The sequence below is a fragment of the Lycorma delicatula genome, chromosome 7, assembly GCF_047948215.1.
Source record: "Lycorma delicatula isolate Av1 chromosome 7, ASM4794821v1, whole genome shotgun sequence".
Lineage (NCBI taxonomy): Eukaryota > Metazoa > Arthropoda > Insecta > Hemiptera > Fulgoridae > Lycorma > Lycorma delicatula.
In genome coordinates this window covers 132,445,715-132,467,609 of record NC_134461.1, presented here as the reverse complement: position 1 = coordinate 132,467,609, position 21,895 = coordinate 132,445,715, and the positions used below count along the sequence as shown (strand labels likewise).

At 32.3% G+C, this 21,895-nt stretch overlaps 1 protein-coding gene across 2 annotated transcripts in view; it reads right to left on the bottom strand.

Annotated features, from left to right (window-relative positions):
* Positions 1-21,895, bottom strand: part of klar (klarsicht) — a 1,056,371-nt gene that overhangs the window by 1,022,225 nt on the left and 12,251 nt on the right. For both annotated transcript variants that reach the window (XM_075370262.1, XM_075370261.1), the window contains exon 2: positions 9,737-10,014. In XM_075370262.1, coding sequence (XP_075226377.1) covers positions 9,737-9,739 — 3 coding nt within the window. In that variant the 5' untranslated portion in view covers positions 9,740-10,014. The remainder of the gene's footprint in view (positions 1-9,736; positions 10,015-21,895) is intronic.

The window sequence follows — 21,895 nt, the reverse complement described above, 5'->3', positions numbered from 1 at the left end:
TAGCATTCAAATCCGTGTAAAAATACTGCCTTTATTAGGACTTGAACGATGGAACTCTCGACCTCCAAATCAGATGACTTGGGAAGACGCGTTCACCACTAGACCAACCCGGTGGGTTATATTAAGGGATCCTGGAATAGTCGCTTTAATATTGGAGGGAAAGGTAGAAGGAAAAACTTGTGCAGATAGGCAACGTTTGGAATATGTAAAACAAATCGTTAAGGATGTAGGATGTAGGGGGTATATCAAAATGAAAGACTAGCATTAGAGAGGGCATGTTGGAGAGCTGCATCAAACAAGTCAAATGACTGAAAACAAAAAAAAACATCTTATCGAGGTAGGCTGAGAAGAGCACGGGCGATATAGTGTGGCCTTGTAGAACAATCGTTTGTATATTTATCTGTACTTTACGTTCGCTGACACAGACGGTAGCTTTTGCTTCTCATATATCGATAATAGGAAGTTTATGTAGACTGTGTTTACACCCTGGTTATGCGATGCAGTTTTAATGGCTTTCCTTCTTAACGAATGAAACGCCTTTTCTTGGTCAAAAAATGCCGTACGTAGGGGAACGGTATACTCGTGTCTCTCTACGACTGGCTGAACAGCCTGGATGTGATCCGCTGTACGAAAACCGTTTCTGAAGCCTGCTTCTTCGGTTGTGATTCGTTCAGTGTTGTCAGCATCGCCTTTGCTATTATCTCGCTGAAAACTAGTAGATAACTGAAAGGAGGATTATCGGGGGATAATTCTTCAGATTTTCACGAGTTCCTATCTTGTGTAGAAGAATCGCTTCAGCGGTTTTCCACGAATTCGGAATCTTTTGGTTTTTGAGGCACCTCGAATATAATTTTGCAAGCGTTGAGCGCAACGTTTTGTCACCAGCTTGTCATCTAATATAATTATCGACCGTTATTTCACATCCTTTAAATTATTATTATTTATTAATACCGATTGTAACCGCTTCTAATTTTTTTAAAAATTATATTATACAATTAAATGTGTATTTTAGAGGCTAAATTTCTTCAGTCGAATATCGGGGCAGTTCTTTTCTGTTCCGAAGTCAAAATACCAACAAGCAAGGAGGAATTTTAACGGTCACAAGCAAATTTTACCTAATTTTATATCGTCGGTCAAGGTAAACGCAGATGTTCACCCGTACGCTCGTTCGGCGTTTTCCGTCGACTTGTAATTGATTTTAGACATTTTATCTTTAACCCGTATATGAATAAATAAAATTTAAATTATAAAAATACAAATAAACAAAACTGAATTATAATAATTTAATTTCTTAATTCAAAATGTTTAATTTTTAACGTAAATTCATTTATTTATTTATTTTATTGCGTAACACACACTACCGGTCGTTTTTGATTAACTTTTTTTTTTGTTTTTCAATAATTGAATTGTCTGCGAGTTTATTAGATTATTTTATCTAATATATCAATATACTACTTCCGTATTTCTTTTTATATCGACTTCTGTATAGTCCCATCCGGTTTTGGGTCCCGATAATTCAGTACGACTGATCATCAGGTCAAATAATAAAAGCAGTCCATAATAGAAAATATTAAAATAACAGATAGTAAAACAAAAATAGCCAGATAACAACTTAAACTGAAATATATCAGACTAACAGCAGTCGATGTACATCTTAAAATTATCTTTTAACTAATACAAATTAAGACTTTGTAGTCATAAATTTATTTTTTTTGTAATTTTTATTTGTCGGTCAGATCGGGAATATTAAATGGAATAGTACCGTTTGATACGTACAGCAAAGATCTTACTCACCCGTAAATAACTTTTCAACAGTTACACGTGAAAAATTAAATTTAACAAATGTTCATTTCTCGAAAGGACCTACATCTCGATGTGACCAACCACACCCACACCCCGTACGCAAAAGGTTTTAATGAAAAGGGTAAAGTTACAAAATGTCATTTTGAAGGGCGTAAAAAAAATTCAAGTTAAAAACTTCGGGCTACGGAACAACTCTAACCGCTATGGCGGACGTTTAATGTTTATCATGACTAGTCTCAAAAGCGGTCAACAATTCATATACATAATTGCTTAACAATGCAACGATAAATAAATAAAATTTATTAATTTTCTATCTGAAGAAGTCCTATTTTTTAGTAGGAGACCGCTAGTTGAGACTTACTGTAGATTCCACGTTTGAAATTAACCGTGACAAACTTAAACGGATGCGGATTTCATTCGGATGTTGTAGTACGAAATTTATTTATTTATTTTTTTTTTGTTTTTAACGCCCATTAAAATTACTCGTCTTAACCCTATCCTTTCCGTCACCCCGAAGCGGTGGGAATCTTATACCAAAATGTAGAACCGTTTCGGGTTTCGAGGCGGTACATCTGCTAATTTTTTTTTTAAACTTCCAGAACGACCGGTACAGCATTAGCATTAGCAAAGCATTACGTCGATCGCTGTGGAGCGTCGTGGCAGCAGATTGCCCCACCCTGACTTGGCCGCCCCCAGAGGCTTTCATCCGGGTCTCCCCTGGATCATATGAACAACCCGACGTCCGCTTTTGGATAGCCGAGGTATCCCTCCTCAGGGGAGCTGATCTTCCCAACCCTAACTTACTAGGTTCCAGGCGTGCAGGTCGGATGCCCTTCCCCTCAACTCGCGCTCTCATACCCTCAGGGTTCTCCGTACCGTCATCGGAAGCACCCCGATTCCCCCGATCTTGCGTTCGGGCAAGCCAAGGCGTCCTAGACAAGAGGCTACATCTGATAAATTAATTTTTTTCTATATTTAACTGTCGCAAAGTTATTAAAAGCTTTTCCGTAGTTTGTTAACAACCGGTGCATACAGACTAGAGTGATAATTTTCTGTCTTCTTATATTCATTTTAATCATTTATTAGAGGTTAATTAGAAATCAAACAGAAATTACCAATAAAATAAAAAAAGATGAAACGCGAGACATCTCTGACGCCAAAGACCTGTCAAACGGAAAAACAACAGTTGAATGATTGTAATTAATCTTTTGTATACTGAAAATAGATTTTAATTTTAACAAATATTTCCCTTAGTTAACGATGAAATTCAAATTTGTTTTTTTATTCTTTCTTTTAAATTCATTATCGTTGAACATATTGTTAAACGCAATTAATAAAATAATAATACAATGAAACTTAATTATTCCATTAATTCTTAACTATGATAAAAGTAAAAAATAAAACAATATTATAATATTTTAACACTACCTACCGACACACACACACACATACACACACACACACACACACACACACACACACACACACACACACACACACACACACACACACAGACAGAGAGAGAAAGAGAAGAGAGAGAGAGAGAGAGAGAGAGAGAGAGAGAGAGAGAGAGAGAGAGAGAGAGAGAGAGAGAGAGAGAGCGAGAGGGAGGGAGGGAGAGGGAGAACCCCACAAATTATATAACAATAGATTTAATTGGTTATAATCATATAAAAATTAAAAAAATACTAAGAATTGCAATCTAGCAGTGCCTAATTAATTAAATTATCTATTAATGTAAAGTGAGAAGAGAAGCAGCACAAGGAATTGTTTTATTTATACGTTTACTACCTACGAACTGTCAAAGGTGCCGCCAACATTATCATAAAATAAAAAAAAAACAAAAAGATAAATTGCTATATCATATAATACAATAAACCCACCAGTATCTTTTTTCGTATAAGATAATTAAAAATATAACTTACTAAAAAAACAAAGACAAACCAGCAGGTAGAGTTTAATCAAATTAATAAAATAAAATAGATATATGCAATTCATTAAACAATCGTTTAAGTATTTAAATCGTTTTTTGTTCCAAATTAATATATTAATAACAATAGAAACAGAATAATTACGATACGATTACAACCACTAAAATGTATCGAGTAATAATTTTTCCTCTCTAACTGAAAATTTAAAACGCAATTAAAATAAGAGTACATTTTTTTTATTTGCGATAACAAAATACATTCAATTTTTTAAAAAATAAAAAGTTGTAAATAAATCGGGAAATGGTTGCACATAACTTTCCCGGCTTTGCTCTTACAGATTTTTATTTAAAATGTGCCAAAGGGTTTTTAAATGTTAACTATTTAATTATGTAGTATTACAGTATAATTGTGGAAAAGATAAACATATTCGGTAACAAAAATTTGAGTCCGATTTGACCCCTTAATCAAATGAATTTTTAGCTTAAAAATTATGTTGTACTGTAAGTGTAATCGAGAAAAGAAAGTCAAAATCTTTAAAAAAAGCATTTTGCACCCCCTTGATCTTGACCAAATGACGTCTTCCCATCGAAATTATATTTGCATTTAGAGTTAACCGTCGCCCTTTTCACCGATCCGAATACGCGCTTTCCCAGATCAGTACGCTAAGCCCGTTGAAGTACAAGTGAAATTTAGCCCTAAAAATTACACATTTACTCTGTTTACCACAGCAACCGGCTGTATAATCATCATAACTATCAAAGAAAGAACATACGAGTTCCTGTAACTTTTACCACGTATGCTGTATCGTAGTCATAATAGAGGCTGTTTGAAGTTTTTCAAGCTGTACGTTTTTTTAAAGTCATACAGAACGGACTTCTTTTCTATGTACATACTTAGCTATCAGGCGGCCTCGTTCAATCGGTTACTTCGAGTACCAAACTTAAAGCGCGGCCAACGAACAGGAAATAAGCCTTTCTTACGAATCGGTCCACAGGTAGCGGACCCCGACCGGACGTACTGATTCTTCAGATCCTGGCATTCTCAGGAAGGAATACTAAGCGGTCTCAGATCTCAACCGGTAAAACCGATAACGGGAAACAGGATCAAGGATACGGAAAACGGCGAGTGACAAAAAAAACTTTCTTGATAAGAGTAGATCGACATAATTCAGCGTCTTGTCCAGGATTCTTATACGGTATATGTAGTAATACATGTTTGCCCGTCTTAAAATTTAATCTTTTATTTCCTTCATTTCCATCGAATTTCATTACCTTTGATTTACCTTTACTTATATTCGCGATGAATTTCTCTTTCACCAGTCGATCGACGACATTAAAAAATTGTTTTAAATATTTTTGGTTTCAGGCAGAAGAACAATGTCGTATGAAATATTTTAAAATTTTTACTTTCTTCCAACGATGGTTACTCCACACTTAAATTTATCCTTCGATTCTTGTAAGTTAACAACGCAGGCTAAATCCTCATCTCACATCATTCTATTTATATCCCTTTAACTTTGTTCTCGTGTAAACCGAGTAGAATCTTTCTTTCCCTATATTTTCCTCATAATTTTTGTAACATTTTATTACACAGTACATTATCGCATTCTAAAATCTGAGGATGATGTTCTCTCTGAAAACAAACATCTAGCGAACCTTCCGACATGCATTTTATTTGCCCGTGAGCAAACAACGTGTTTTGAAAATTAGAATCTACGGATACCAAATTAAAAGCTGATAATCGTAGAAAACATACTTCATTCGGTTTTTTCTCGGGATGAGATTTTTAACAATTAATGTGCTCGTAAAATAATGGTGAGGCTTCAAACGGTCATCATTTTAAAACAAAGCGCGGCAGAGACGTGTAGACTACATCAAGATGAAGAGAAACTCTCCAAAAATTTTATCTGTTCTGTAGCGATTGGTTTTTAAAACGGTACTAATTTCTTATGTGAATAGATAAAACATGTATCTTTACGTAACCATCATGATCAAACCTATCCAAAATGGATGCAACGAATTCAAATCGTTTAATTTTGTCCTGCGGATAGATTTTACGTAAAACTTCAGTTTTATAACCGATAAAGGACATCCGTTTTTTAAAAATGTTGTGTACCGTTTGTTTTTGGAACGCCTATAACTCTACAGAACACTTCCGCGCTGATTTTATCGAGCTACCCGATAATTTGTCAGCAAGATCTCGTTAGACAATGACGCTCATCCTAGAGGTGACCGCCGCAGCAGGTTCCCGTCGCAAATGTCATTTTCATGCGGTGCTTTTTCATCGAACTATTCGCGCCTAACCGGTTAACTGACTCCAACTTAGCAAATTACAAACACATTGACGTATTTTCTCCGTTGCAATCAGGCTGGTTAAAGAGCTTTATCCGCCTATTGACCTTGTAACAGCGCGCGTGCGCTGTTAATCTCTTTTTCTGTTTAGCCTCCGGAACCACCGTAAGGTATCAGTTCAGAGGATGAATGAGGATGAAATTTACGAATGTAAATGAAGTGTAGCCTTGTACAGTCTGATGTACCCGAGACGTACGGTTAATTGAAACCCGACTGCCAAGTAACACCGTTATCCACGATCTAGTATTCAAATCCGTATAAAAGTAACTGCCTTTACTGGCATTTGAACCTAAGAACTTTTGACTTCGAAATCTGCTGTTTGCGATGATGAGTTCACCAGTAGACCGACCCGGTGGGTTCCATGGGTTGTGACTAGAACTTGTTTCCGTAACGAAAACTCATACACTTTTTCTTCTATTCGATGTATACTTCATGTCTGTCTCACTATGTTTCTAACCTATGAAATAATTCATACACCGACATTTCTTTTATAAACAGGCTACTAAAACGTATTACAAAGCTTAATAAAAAATATATCTATTTACTTTAATGAATTTCAAATAAAATTTATTTATTTATAATAAACTAATTCTGTATTAAATTAAATTAACAAAATAAAAGTTCATGTTACAAAAGCAAAAAAGCGGTAAAAAATTACAAACTACTGTATAAACAAATGACAAAAACAGATTAAACTAAGAGTATAAAGTACAAAGCGACCGTTAAAATTTTTAAATATTAATTTCCACCGCGTAATTCTTCAAAATACAAAAAAAAAAACTTAGAACATGTTTAAATTTTACAACATAATTTTCCCGTAATTTTTATGTAAATGTTTGATTTCGTTTATATAAACGAAATTAAACATTAACAGATGCGATTAATTAAACAAAAACTTTAACGCTTTATATTATGTAATAACAGGAGTAAATTAAATAAAGTATAAAAATATTAAAAACAAGTGACATAATCGTTTAAACGACTCCCGACAAGGTTACATAATTTTATACTGATCAGAAAAAAATTGGCAAAGCAGAAAACTATGAATAAAAAGATACAGAAAAGGTCACCGTTATCGTGAATATGGAAATACGGTATGAATCGGATCGCTACAAAAAAAAAAAAACACCTTGATAAATCAACGGCGTAATTACTATTATTATTTTTATCGTACTGGCATGCAATTTACAGTGTCAATTTGTAAAACAAATAAGCCCGTGTTAATAACTTCTTTTTTCCGAATAACCCTTATAGACGGTACGATAATCAACTTTGGTTATACTTCCATTATGCCCGCAATTTTTTCATCCTTCGAGAATGTCATTCCTTCTCTTCTTGTGTCCACTTCCTTCCACTCGTTGAATTTTTCCTTTCCTGAAAAGCTGATTTCAAATTACCCGTCTACAAATTGTTCCGTCATCGTGTCTGCGTTGACTGTAATGTTTTTCATATCTTTTTCTATTTCCCGAAACCATTCGGGCTTGGATTTGTAACTTCTTAAAAATTCAAAGAATTGCAATCTTGTCCTCGTAACATCTGTCGGTTTTTCGACTTTCAAATACAGTTATCTATTAGGTCGTAATTTGAATTACGGTTCGCTGTTACATTGAGGTCCTAGTATTCTCTTCAGAATTCTCCTTCTATCTTTTGTAACTTTTCAATATCTCCGATTCCCGTTATCGTTAGTGTTTCTGCTTCGTAAGTATTTCAGGTCTAACCGTAGTTTGATAACGTCTCAGTTTTATGTTCCGCGATAGAGATTTTTGTTGTAAGTGTTTCTCGTAATGCGAATGCTCTTTCCGTTTTTCGTACTCTAGTTTCTATCGCTACTTTTTCTTTTGCGGTGCTCGATATCCATTCTTGTAGAACACTTAACGATTGTTAGAGCAATCGGTGTAGATACGGTGTTATTATTTATCTTAAGGTATTAAGGTGCACCGCTGACATCTGTCGAGTACTGTTTTTTCAAAGGATATTTTGTAATTCTACTTTGGCCGCTTGTTTTTGTAATTCTGTGATTTGTTCTTGTGCATCTTCAAATGAGACTGTAATTAATGCCGTGAAATCTGCGAAAGCTAGACAATCCAACGCGAACCCACCGGGTTGGTCTAGTGGTGAACGCGTCTTCTCTAATCAGCTGATTTGGAAGTCGAGAGTTCCAGCGTTCAAGTCCTAGTAAAGCCAGTTATTTTTACACGGATTTGAATACTAAATCGTGGATACCGGTGTTCTTTGACGGTTGGGTTTCAATTAACCACACATCTCAGGAACGGTCGAACTGAGAATGTACAAGACTACACTTCATTTACACTCATACATATCATCCTCATTCATCCTCTGAAGTATTATCTAAACGGTAGTTTCCGGAGGCTAAACAGGAAAAAGAAAGACAATCCAACGCGATCTTATTTGAGTTCCTTTCAAATTGTACGCTTTTGTGTTTAACGCACGATTGAAAAGGAGGATTATTGACCCGTCTTTCTGTCTTATTCCTTATGTTACATCAAAATTTTTCGAGTGTTTCCCAATAAATTTTACCTTAGATATTGTATTTGTAAAGACCGCTTTAATTATTTCAGTTGTTTTATTGCCCATTTCCAATTCTTTAACAACGCTGATTAGCGCGTTTCGTAACGCTGAATCCTAATCCTTTTTAAAATCTGCATGTCACCACGTAATACAAACTTCTGAGTTTTCTAATTTCTAAGATTTTTTTTTATTATACACTAATCAATTTTTACTATCATTGATATTTGCGCTATATCTTTGGTGATGAATTTGCAGCTTACTAACACGCCTCAAAAAAAAAAAAATTTAAATCAGGGCGAAACTAAAGAAAAGTAAAATTTAAAAGTAAGTATGTTGATTACATAATATGCAAAACTTTTTATTTTAAATTCGTCCTATTAATTACATACTAATAAATCTTTCCTTGCCAAACTTTTTATTTTGAACGAAAGCAGGAAACAGTAATATAAAAATATTACTGTTTACGGTAATATAAACAGTATATTACTATAAAGTAATATACTGTTAAAGAAGTATAAATATTAATACAGTAATAAATAAATAAATATGAAAGTTTGTTATCGATCACGCAAAATCCGGTGCGCCGATCTCGAAAAAGTTTTTTTATTTTATTTTTATAAAGAAATATATAGGCTACAGAAAAACCCTGCAAGCTGAACTTCAACCGACATCTAAATCTGCCGAGATAGAATATCAAACAAATGAACGTAGGGTTTAAGCTACACGTCAGTACGCGTGCGAAACCGTCAGTTTTTAATAATTTAAACTATTATTTTGTAATTACACAAGGTAGGAATGTATTTGAAATAGAATCCTTTAAAATAGCATCTAAATTAAGTTGCGGTCAGGAAAATTTATTTAAAGGTCGTTTAACACGTAGACAATGTAGCTGCTAATACGGACAATTTGTACGTACGACAACAACGTTTTTAGTTTACTGTAAATTTTGAGTCTAATTAAAAATTTACAACCGTCTGCTGAAATTACTTAATCGCATTTTTATTTATAAACATTATAAATATGAAAACTAAATGTATATTATTACGTACAGGAATGTATAAGCGTAACTATTATATTTTAAGTAAGAGAATTACATAAATACATTAAAAAAAACATACTTACCATGACAATGGAGACATTGGGGCGAGCTTCTTGTGAATGCAATTTGGTTAATGGGCTCCGTCTCCCGGCCCAAACGGGCTCCACTTTATACTGCTTGCCCAGCGCGAATAATTATATATTCACACACATACACACGACACAAAATAACACTATAACCTATGTTAATATATATCAAAAAAATATAAGTAAATATTTATACTTAATACACTTTAAAGTTAAATACTTTGGCAACACTTAATAACTCACGATTATTCATTTATCGTTTAAATGACGTAGTTCTTTCATAAAAAGTAAAACATAATCAAAATCAAAAAAAATGAAGAAAAAAAAAAAAAAATTTTATATATATATATATATATATATATACCTCAATTCTACTAAAATAATGAAAAGGAAGTAAATATTAAAAAAAACACTGTATTCCTAAATATATACAGAAAAGATTAAAAACATAAACGGCTGAACGGAATAAAGTGTAAAGGGAAAAAGCAAAATATATATATATATATATATATATATATATATATATATATATACAGATAGGTAATACTCGTATTTTTCATTTGGTATGTTTAAAAAAATGGAGAATAACAAAAGAGAAATACGGAAAAAAAATTTAAAAGGTATTCCCTTCATTTCTTGAATTTTAAAATTAAAAAAAAAAAAAATTAGAAAAGAAAGTAATTTTATTGTTAGCTATTTAAGTAAATATTTAATTTTACTTTTACATAAAGAACAACAATTTTTATTATTATAAGATAGGCAGGTTAATAAATGATACTTTCTAACATTTGTCTAAACGAATACATAACTAAGTACGTACGTACTTGTTTACCCGATACGTTAATTCTTTTATCGTGTTATATGAACCGTATTATATTTACGAGAAACAGTATTTACATACCGAAATTTACTTTTACCATCTACTGTATATTATTATAATATAAATGTCTCCGTTTAAATTAAACATTAACAAAAAAAAAGATTTTAGATCGCTAGGCGTTTCTCTTACGGTACGTCATAATTATTACATATCATTCTTAGAGTTTCGTCTGTCTATTTGTTCTAATTTAGATTAAAAAACATTCATCGTAAGAACTAAAAAAAGTACACTTTTTCTTAATCTAATTTAAAAAATAGATTTTTTGAATTTATTTACTTATTAATTTATTCAGTAAAAAAACCGTCTACCGTTCAAAATCTAATATTGACAAATGTTTTGAACCGTATCTTAAAATCGGTCGAGCGTAAAATCTTCTTCTGTAAGTAAACATTTTTAAAAAAACTTCCAAGTATATATATTTAAGGATTTAAACTTCAACTTAGAAGAACTTTCGATAAAGTTTCATTTGAATTTTGATCGACGGTTTCGTTTCATCGATGAAAAATTCCTGGTTTTTTTTCGCTCGCTACATTAAATTTAATTAAAACATTTTTAATGGATCGATATAACTTGTATCGCAATTAAACATTTATTATTTACGGTTAAGTAAATTACAGTTTAAAATATAATAATATATTATTATAACTCGTATACACCGATTTTTAATAAATTAAAAATGCTAATATTTACACGCTTATCGAGCGACCAAATAGTAATATTTTCGGTCTAAATAACCGAAAAGAGAGGCGTATTACACAGCCCGGTTACCAAAAAAATTTCTAAAAAAATCTTAAAAATTTTTCTTAATTCAAACTTTTAATAACGATTACTTTTTTAAGAGGTATTATCGAGGTGGAAATAATTTTCAACTTCAACTCTAAAAAAAAAATTAATAAGAGCGATGGTAAAACGGTCCAAAATATAAAAATTCATTGAGTTTTAAATTATAATCGCAATTACTTTAACGGGAAATAATTTTAAACATTGTCATCATCCGACGTTTAAATACGTTAAAACTACGGTCGCATAAAACATTCTGCGATAACGTTGTTATCTTTGTATACAGATAAAACTAGAGAGGTTAAGACGGGTTATATAACAAATAAGGATTACCTATTTACGTATCAAATTAAATTCCATAAAACCAACCCTCTATTTTTACAACCGTACATATATATCTGCACGATAGCGCACGTACACATTTAACTGACGTTTACTAAGTACATTAGCTTTAAAAAAAAAATGAATCTTACTACAATGAAGATTTAAATTTACTGTTAACACCGAAGTAAACAAAAAGAAAAGATATCGTAACATTTAATACAGCGATTAGAGAACACATTTTGGTATAAACTAACAAGGTTGTATTATATCAATAAATATCAGACAATAGATTGCACGCGCACACAATTCTTCAACACTTAGGCTGTAATATATATTTAAACAGCTGCTGCTATAGTTAATCTTTGTACGCGCTATTATTATCTTACGGCAAGTAAAATTATCTGAATTCATCTTCAATAAAATTTCAATGCACATAGAACGATAATACAGTTTTATATATATATATATATATATATATATATATATATATATATTTAAATTTGTATGTATATACAGAGTTATAACCTAGTGAACACGCGTAACTGCCGAATATGGGTTAGCAAAGACCCTCATGAAACTTTGCAGACATTCGTGAAAGCCCAAGTCAACGGTTTTTGTGCCCTAAGCAAACAAAAACTGTACGGATCGTTCTTCTTCCAGGAGGCGACCGTAAATATTATCGTTTACCTGTACCTGCTTCAAAATGTTCTTATGCCTCTATTATTAGAAGTCCGGCTAGAAGCGTGAGATTTTCTCGATAGTTGATATCCAGGTCGGCGGATCGGTCGTGAAGTTCTAACTGCATGGCCACCTCGCTTCTCATATTTGACTCCGATAGATTTTTTTCTTGCGGGGTTTCATTAAAGGCAGGGTTTTTCTGCCGATCTTGTTGAACTGAGACTTCAGATTAACGCCGCAGCTACAAAGGTAACGCCCGATTTGCTGGCTACAGCCTGGCATGAAATCAACTTCAAGCGGGATGTATGTCGCGTTACAAATGGAACTCACATCGAACCAAAGTGAATGTCGATTTCTAACTTGCGCGCGCGCGCATTTTTTTTTCCTATGAAATGAGGCCTCAACGGATTCTTTAAATTATCTCAATAAATTTTTATATGCTTTTAAATTTGTTAAGTCCTTTATGAATCACCCGGTATATGTAAGTATATATATATTTTCTTTTTTTTTGCTCTCCAACCATTTTTCCAGCTACTGCCGGGTCTGGGTGTCTGTATATAGGCAAATGCAATTAACGCTACAGCGTTGTAAATTGTAAATTTAGCCCTTAATTTGGATCCCAATAATTACAATTTGGCTTTATTTTACCCGAGGCGCAGAAATCAGTTCGAAATCTTTGTGAATCACCACGCATATACGATATATATATAAATATACACACATGTATAAAACACTGAACGTTTAGATTTTTTTTTGGAAGGGAGGAGTAAAGGATCGGAATAATTTAACAAAGATTTCTTTTGCTAGGTACTAGATTTTACAATATACTAGGACAATGAGTCTTTAAATAAAAGCGCCCTAGCAAACTTCTCGCTAAACCGGATCTACGTTGAGAATATGACTTAGTTATTCCAACCTTCTGTACGATATTATTTTTCTTCTGGGAGAAAAATTGAAGAAATAAAGCGGTGAAGTAGTAGTGGAAATTTATCCGGTGAAATATTTAAGAAAATGCATGTACGTCGAGAGAGTAATTACGGATCACAGGTAAATCATCAGATCCCAACCGTCCGATTTTTTCAAAATTAATTCTGTTTAGAAAATCGGCTTCGTTCGGTTCTCGTAAAAAGTTAATAGTGTAGCACCAATGTCCGATGTTCAAAATCGTTATACCAAATTTCATGACTGCACGTTCACCCGTTTCAGCAATATTACGAAAAAACAAATAAACAAAAACACACACACACACACACACACACACCTATACGTACGAAGTTATTACGCCCTAGTTTTTTAGCATCGACACATTGAGAAATGCAATAACCGGTTATATAAAACTTTAAAATACTTTCTTAGCCAGCCTTATATATATATATATATATACAAAAGGACGAAATTTAATAATGTATAATAAGTTTATAAAAATAAATAACATAATGTTAATTTTGAAACCTTATACTGTCAAAAATGAAGGATTGAATTAACTAAAATATTACTGATTTCTTTTAGTGTGTTTATCCATACCTGCCAAAAAATAACAAAAAACAAGAATTTAATTCCGCTGTATAATATTCAATCGGCAAACAATCGGTGTGCGTTTCCACAAGCAACAGACCATTCATGCATATCAAAATCATATAAACAGTCAAATGAATTGCGTATAAAAAAAAAGTTAACCACATATTTCGTAATCGATAAACAATTTATAGACAAAGGAGTGTTTAAAACGTTATCTTTAATGAATTTCTTTTCGTGTCGATAGACGATTTTAATAATCAAAAAGTTCATTCTTTGAATAATACTTTGATAAAAAATTAAAATACAATTTTCCGTTAATAAAAAAACAAAACACTAAATTAAACTTTAAATGTGATAATTAACAAGTACAAAAATCGATAACGTAATTTTTTATAACGGTAGCAAAATCTTTCAAGATTTGAAAAAAGATAATACAAATATATATATAATAGATTTTCAGCAAGATTTATTTATAATCGTTGCTTTTTAAGTTTTTTTCTGTTATCTATAAAAAGAATATACAGCATTTAGTTGTCATCGAATAAATAAGAAATATTTTTACAAACGACGAAACAAAAAACAAAAAATCTGATGTGGACACTACGTGAGTTTCTTGTACGCCTATTAAATTACATATACACATTTTCACATTTTTTTCAAAATGAAACACACAAATTTTTATTTCATTAATAACTTCTGATATTTTTACATATATATATTTTATTGCTATTATTTATCGTACATTTTATTTTACAGTCAGAGGTTAATAATCATTAATATATCAATATATTTAAATTAAAAAAAAAGTTTAAAAAAAACGGAGATGAAATCCGATTCTTCCCCTTGTACGATGCAAATATTTCATTAATCAAAATTCCATTTGGCTATAATTCTGGAATCAATGAAAATAGGTACCACTTATGATATATCGTTGGAAAGCTCGTATGAAGGCTATTACTGCAGTTAAGAAAAAGTCCAAAATCCAATTTTGTTGGGATTTTGGGCTTTTTTGGACACTGTTGTTTTAGTCGAATGGAATCAAAAGGGGACGTGCACAACTAGATGTTACAACAGTCCTAAATCCAAAATTTCAACATCCTAAGGCTAATCGTTTTTTAATTATGCGAGATACATACGTACGTACGCACAGACGTCACGTCGAAACTAATAAAAAAGTGTATATTTCCATTGAAATCTGAAAACCGAAATTTTCGCGGTTACAATACTTCCTTTACTTCGTACAAGGAAGTAAAAGACCAGAAGTTAATAGACGAGGGAAGTAAATTTATTTTGCAAGCTGTCACTCCATTTTTTACTTTTAATGGCTATTGTACATCCTGACCCCGTACAGCAATTGTCACATGGTAACTGTGATAGCCACGCTACCCCCTCCGTACATAGCCCTTATGGGCTTTACCCGAGGTCATCTTCAAAACCTTGACAAAAGGCATTGTTTTTGGCTGAGTCAGGATGGCCATTGTACAACTGAATACTGTATAATTATACAATATAATATTTCATAATAAATTAAAAATTATGTAACGAATAAAAACTTGAAGACGCCGTATATCACAAGGACAAGCTGTGTCCAACCTACAACGTTGTTTATTGTTTATTGATGCCATTTTTCAGGACGATAGGAGGGGGTTGTCCACTTATATCCAAAATGGCAGCTTCCAATTAGGTTTTGGAGTAAACTGATGATTTTCGAACGGTTCAAGCAGACTATCTGTATAAATACAATCATAGTGGCGGTACAAGGTGTCCCATATAAAACGCAACCCAACAATCACTCATCCATGAAATTTCAAAAGTCAAGCTTACTCCCCTATTCGTTACTGAAATGGACTCGTCCAACATCTGAACATCGCGGCGACGCAGTAGAACACTACCGATAGTAACAACAACGCAATCATACCGTTCAGTGTTTTTCTAGAGACAAGATGATGTTTTCGCTAGATGAACGTGTTTTCATTGTTGAATCGTACTTCAGTACGAAATCAGTGGTTGCAGTGCAAGATTTGTTTCGCCATAAGTACCCAGACAAACCGACTCCTAACAAAACATCAATATGAAGGTTAGTCGCAAAATTTAGAGAGACCGGTTCTGTTAATAACATGGAACACAAAAGATCTGCGTCAGTGTTGAATACAGATACGGTCACTGAAATCAAAGACCGATTACTCGCCTCGCCAAATAAATCGATCAGACGTTTGTCTGCTAAAACTAATTTCAACTGTTCGTCGGCCGACCAAACAATTACAATTACGACCTTATCGCATTCAAACATTTCATCGACTTCTTGAGCCCGACAAAGAAAAACGGCTACAATATTGTCAACGGTTCCGTCGATTTCTGCGCGAGGGAATTAACGTTATGGATTCGTTATTTTTCACAGATGAAGCACGGTTTCATTTGGACGGCTACGTAAACAGCCAAAACAGTAGAATTTGGAGCGCTGAAAATCCCCACGTTTATCACGAAAAACCATTACACCCGCAGAAGTCGGGCGTGTGGTGCGCGATATCGCGGAAGAAAATAATCGGTCCTATTTTTTTCGAGTACACCATTAATGCAGAACGATATCAGGATATTTCATTTCAGTTCATCGCACTCTCGGAAGAGGAAGACAGACGCTGCTGGCTACAACATGACGGTGCGACATCGCACTACGCAGGTTCAACTTCTGATTTCGTCGAGGAATTCTTTGGTAATCGTGTTATCGGTCGAGGCTTGTGGCCACCAAGATCTCCAGATTTGACTGCGGCGGATTTTTTTCTACTGGGTTACCTCAAAGAAAAAGCCTACAGCAACAAACCACGAACATTTGAAAGTCAATACCGAACAAGCTGTATTAAATATCAAGCCACAAACTTTGAAAAAAGTTGCAAGAAACGCTGTAAAAAGAATTGAAGCTTGTATTCAAGAAGATGGCGGCCACTTCCAACATTTACTCTAAATGTAAGGTAATGGATGGTAATAATAAAAATTACATTTACATTTACACATTCCTTTTTATTATTTCAATACCTACCAATATAAGGTTGGGTTGCGTTTTATATGGGACACCCTGTAGTAGCCGACTAACGAACAGTCATAATCGAGATCATCGGATTACTGCGTATCGTTTTTTTACTTGTAATTTTTTCTTACGTACCCAACGCAGATGATTTTTTTTATTTCGAAGTGGCCCACCAGGCACCGCGCCAGTATCATTTATTTTTACTTCTTTTTCTACATGTTCTTCATTTTCACGGAGTGAGCCCGTTTTTCTTCTATCCAGTTTATTATACAGATGAATTTTTATTATTCAGCATTATTAATAATATTTGTAAGATCTGGAAAAAATCAAAATGAATTTCGTATTTGCTGAATATTTTATTAGAATATAACCATAAAAAAAAACAGATTCCAATTCATAAAACTTGAAATTTAAAAAAATAATTTATTTTAATTTTATGTTAAAAGTTACAACCCGAAAATATTTAATTTCATCTTTTTTTTGTTGTTGGATTTTTTTGATGTTTTTTAATATGATTGCCCTTTGGAATTTAACATGAAGAGGTCACTGAAAATTAAAATAAGTTTATTTATTTAAATCTGTTCAAGTTTTATAAAACAAAATCTGTTTGTTTCTATCTGTGAATCCTTCATTCCCCATGACACCCAAAAGATTTTCGGGTTAACGACTGTTATATTCGAATACAATAATTAATAGCAAACATGATATTCATATACTTTTTTGAGATTCTTGTAAATATTACTTTTTTAAAAATAAAATATAATTAAAAAATTATCACGTTCGATAGTGTGTACGAAAGAATAACGAAAAAGCCACGAAGACTCGAACCCGGGACCTGTCGATTACAAGAACGGAACCTTGCCGATCGGCTACTGCCGCTTCTGCGATTGTAAATACACGGATGAGCTACTTGAACCGCTACAAAATCTTTTAATGGCGTTTACTCCAAAACGGAACCGAGTTGGGAGGTGCAATTTTGGATTTAAAGCAGGAACCCCTCCTCCCCTTGAAAAATTGCATCAATCAACTCCGTTGAAAGCAGACCGCCTGTCCTTGTCACTAAAAGAAAAAAAAAACTATACCACAAAGTAGTACGAGCGTTGTTTATTCGTGTGATACATTTGAAACGGATGAATATAATAATGATGAAATTTAGGTGGTATACTCCCGACGGAAAAATATTTTCCATCTATTTTTGTAATCGATGCTTAGGAATCGCGTCCGGCCACGGTAACAGAATCAGAATATTCTCAGACTGAAAAATATTCTATGAATATTTATAATATAATATATTATGAATATATAATAATATATAAATTATTCATAATTACAATTAATTATTCATAATTATAATTATGAGTATTATAATTATATTCATAATTATAATATTCTGATGAATATTCTATGAACAGACCAGACCTCTTTGCACGGTAAACTCGCTAGTAACGGACGAGTCTGCTCAAACACTTCAGGAACACTAGCGTCCTTCGAGTTACAATAATTTTATTTACCTCAAACACTGGAATTCTTCACAGTTCCCGATCTGTATTTGTCAAATCTGTCGTTCAGTCCTGCGTTTGTTTTTATTGTGCGATTAATATTGTGATATTTGCGTCTTTACCGAAGAATATTATTTTTAATCTTATTAAACTGTTTTCGAGCGATTAAAAGCAACGTGAAACCCGAAAACGTTATCTCTATAGTCTTAATCCTCATGAATCGCTTACATGAGGATTAATTTTAACGCTGAAATGTTTCAGCGTTAAAATTTTTGAGCGCTTTGTTTTTTAAATACTATCGATTTTATTTCTACTAACGCTAAGAAAAGATTTAAAAAATATTTTCAAAAAACATTTTAATTTCAAAACGTTAAGTTATTTCGGTAAATTAATAACATTATTATAAGCTACGCGTTCATAAACGAACGAGTCGACACGTAGAATTACTTTAAAGATGTCTATAACTGCACGAATAGACTCGCGTAACAACAAGACATCGCATACACTTTTTTTCGTAAAAACAACTCTCCACAATGTAACTGTAAATCGATAATTCTATTTAAGAAATATCCTTAATTTTAATCGGTTAACAGATATTTTATCATCTTAATTAACATTCGATGAAAACTTCATTAACAAATATTTAACTCGAACAGATTAAATCACGGTTAAATTGTAGCCGATAACAAATACGTTAGAAATGTAATTTGTTAGTTGTGCGGCGCGAGTCACCAGGTTGATGGAAGGGTCCTCATAAAGGAATTAAAAAAAAAAGTTTAAAACTTCAAACAGGAATTATTTTCAAAAAAGCAAAAATATCGATATAGAAATGTCGATAAGAACATTAAAATTATTTTTAGGTAATAATTATAAAACATCTTTTCGCGTAAAAGAATAATTAATTTTAGGAAATGAATATTATAAATCACAATATTACAATTTTTGCTTTAGAAAAAACTTCATTTTCTAAACGGATCGGTATCATCTGCAGACCGCTTAAATTTGCTTCTATTTGACAAAACATAAAATAACAATCGATTTAATATATTTGATATTAATATACATTTAATTTGTCTGTGTGGATGCTTGTAAAAGAACTTATAAATAAGAGTTAACCGTTTAATTATGAAGCTGAAAAAAGCGAGACGGAGAGTAAAAATATTAAGAACCATTCTTACAGGTCCTAGGATTAGATATAATTTAAATCGCATTCAACTATAACTACACGAAGATCTCGGTTAACTTGACAGAGCTTCTAAACCGGCTGGCGGCAGGCCGATGCGGTTAGTTCGATCTACACTAACGACGACTTTTTGTCGTCGAAGTCGAGAATTGTTCGCAAGCACCTTATGGACATTACATAGACCGCTACATTATCGTTAATATTTTCTATCGTACTTCGAAAACGATAACGAAATTATTACTAATCGCATTTATAAGCCGGTAAATTGTGCGTTGCAGCGTTTCGTAGCGATACTATACGTTAATACAAAAATCATTAGCCGAGATGTAATCCGATGCGCTTTCACCGACGAAGATTTATTAAAAATACAGTCCATCCCGGAAAGAGTTATCTTCAAGTCCGACAAAAATCGCTAAACAAATAGCTAGTAATACAAAAGCTTTAAAAATTTCAAACGTCTGACTAGAAAGATTGTAAATTAAAATAACTAACGGTATAGATCTTTAAAGTATATTTCAAAGAAAAATCTATAAAAATAGCAATCCCCCAAGAATAAGGAGGATAAAATACATTTCATAAATAAAATTAATAAATTAGAATTAAAAAGAAGAAAATTCATTTATAAATAATTAATGCGGTACGACTGACGCGTGTATTTAAAGGCGACATTAAACTTTCATATACATCGTAAAGAAAAAGAATTCAAATTAACACGTGGACACCGTCGAAAAATGTTATTTAAACTTAAAAATAATTAGACAAATTCTTTCTCGAACAACATAATGATAAAACCGGAATATTTTCATTAAAATAACACGTTACTGAATTCGTTTTAATTATATAAAACATTCCGACGTTAAAGAAAGTTAAAAAAAAAAAAGAAAAATAAACACCCGAATAAATAATTTACTAATTTTATAATTATTTAATATGCGGTGTAAAAGTAATTAGACACTATAAATATATCACACGATTTAATTAACGCCTTCCTTTTGTAAAATAAATAATTTTAATGGAATACAAGTTTTCTACTCTCGGCTCCGATAATTGTTTCTACGTAAATTACACCGCAGTAAAATACACTACACTTTTATACGTTTTATCTCATCGACATAAATAGTAAATAAAATAAAGAAATGTTTGAACGAATAAAATAAAAACGACAAACAAAACTTTAAAAAAGTAAACTACCGTTTTGGTTTATTTATAAAGTACATTTCTCTTATAAACAAACAAGAAAAAAGAGAACACTTTTTTAATTAATTAAAATTTTTATTAACTTTATAAAAGAATTTAAAGTTTCTGTTTAAAAAACAGAATAAATACTCTTCAACTTTCCAAAAGTATACGCGTACTATAAAGTAAAGCGATAAAATTTGATTAACAAAACAGAATTTCTATCGATATAGGAAAGTATCAACAGTTAAAAATAAAAAAAGAATCCGATAATCTCAAATATATAATCGGGTGTCAGTCGAAAATAAAAAAAACTTCTTTCTTTTTTTAAGTTAAAATTTCTTTATCTTTAAATATTTTTCCAAATGCTTCTTTCTTCATCTATTTGCCGCAACACCTGTACGTTTGTCAGTTTATTCATTTTTTTAGTAAATAACTTTTTAGCCTTATTTAATAAAACCGCACCGAATCCGATATCCGATTGACTTAATCAAGTAAATACTACTACGATAAATAAATTATTAAGATTCAAAGAACAAGGCGGTGAATGGGATATTTACTTAAAATATCAATTTTTTTAAACTTTGATATTTAACAATGGAAATCCAACTTTATCTATTATTAACGTTGACAAAGCATTTTTTTAAAAGGGGAGTATCAATGCATCTGACTTAAGAAGTAAAAAAATCATGTCGAATTTTTTTTAATAATTTTTCATACTCTATATTTTTCAAGTTGTTTTTTTTTATTCATCGTTTTGATCTTTTTTGCAACTGCGGATCAAATATGCTTTCTGTATCTGGTCAGCCGAACAATAAAAAACACTATCATTAACGATAACGATTATAATCACTAACGACTTAATTTAATAATAATAATATTCACCGTTTTTATTTTCATTTATTTTATTATTGCTGAAATTAATCTTTCATTTTCAGCTAAATATTATTATTTTATCGTTCTTTCTGTTAATAATTACAAATTAAAACTATCTAATACACCATGCGATAGCCGGCCTCCGTGGCGCGAGTGGGAGCGTCTTGGCCTTTCATCCGGAGGTCCCGGCTTCAAATCCCGATCAGACATGACGTTTTCA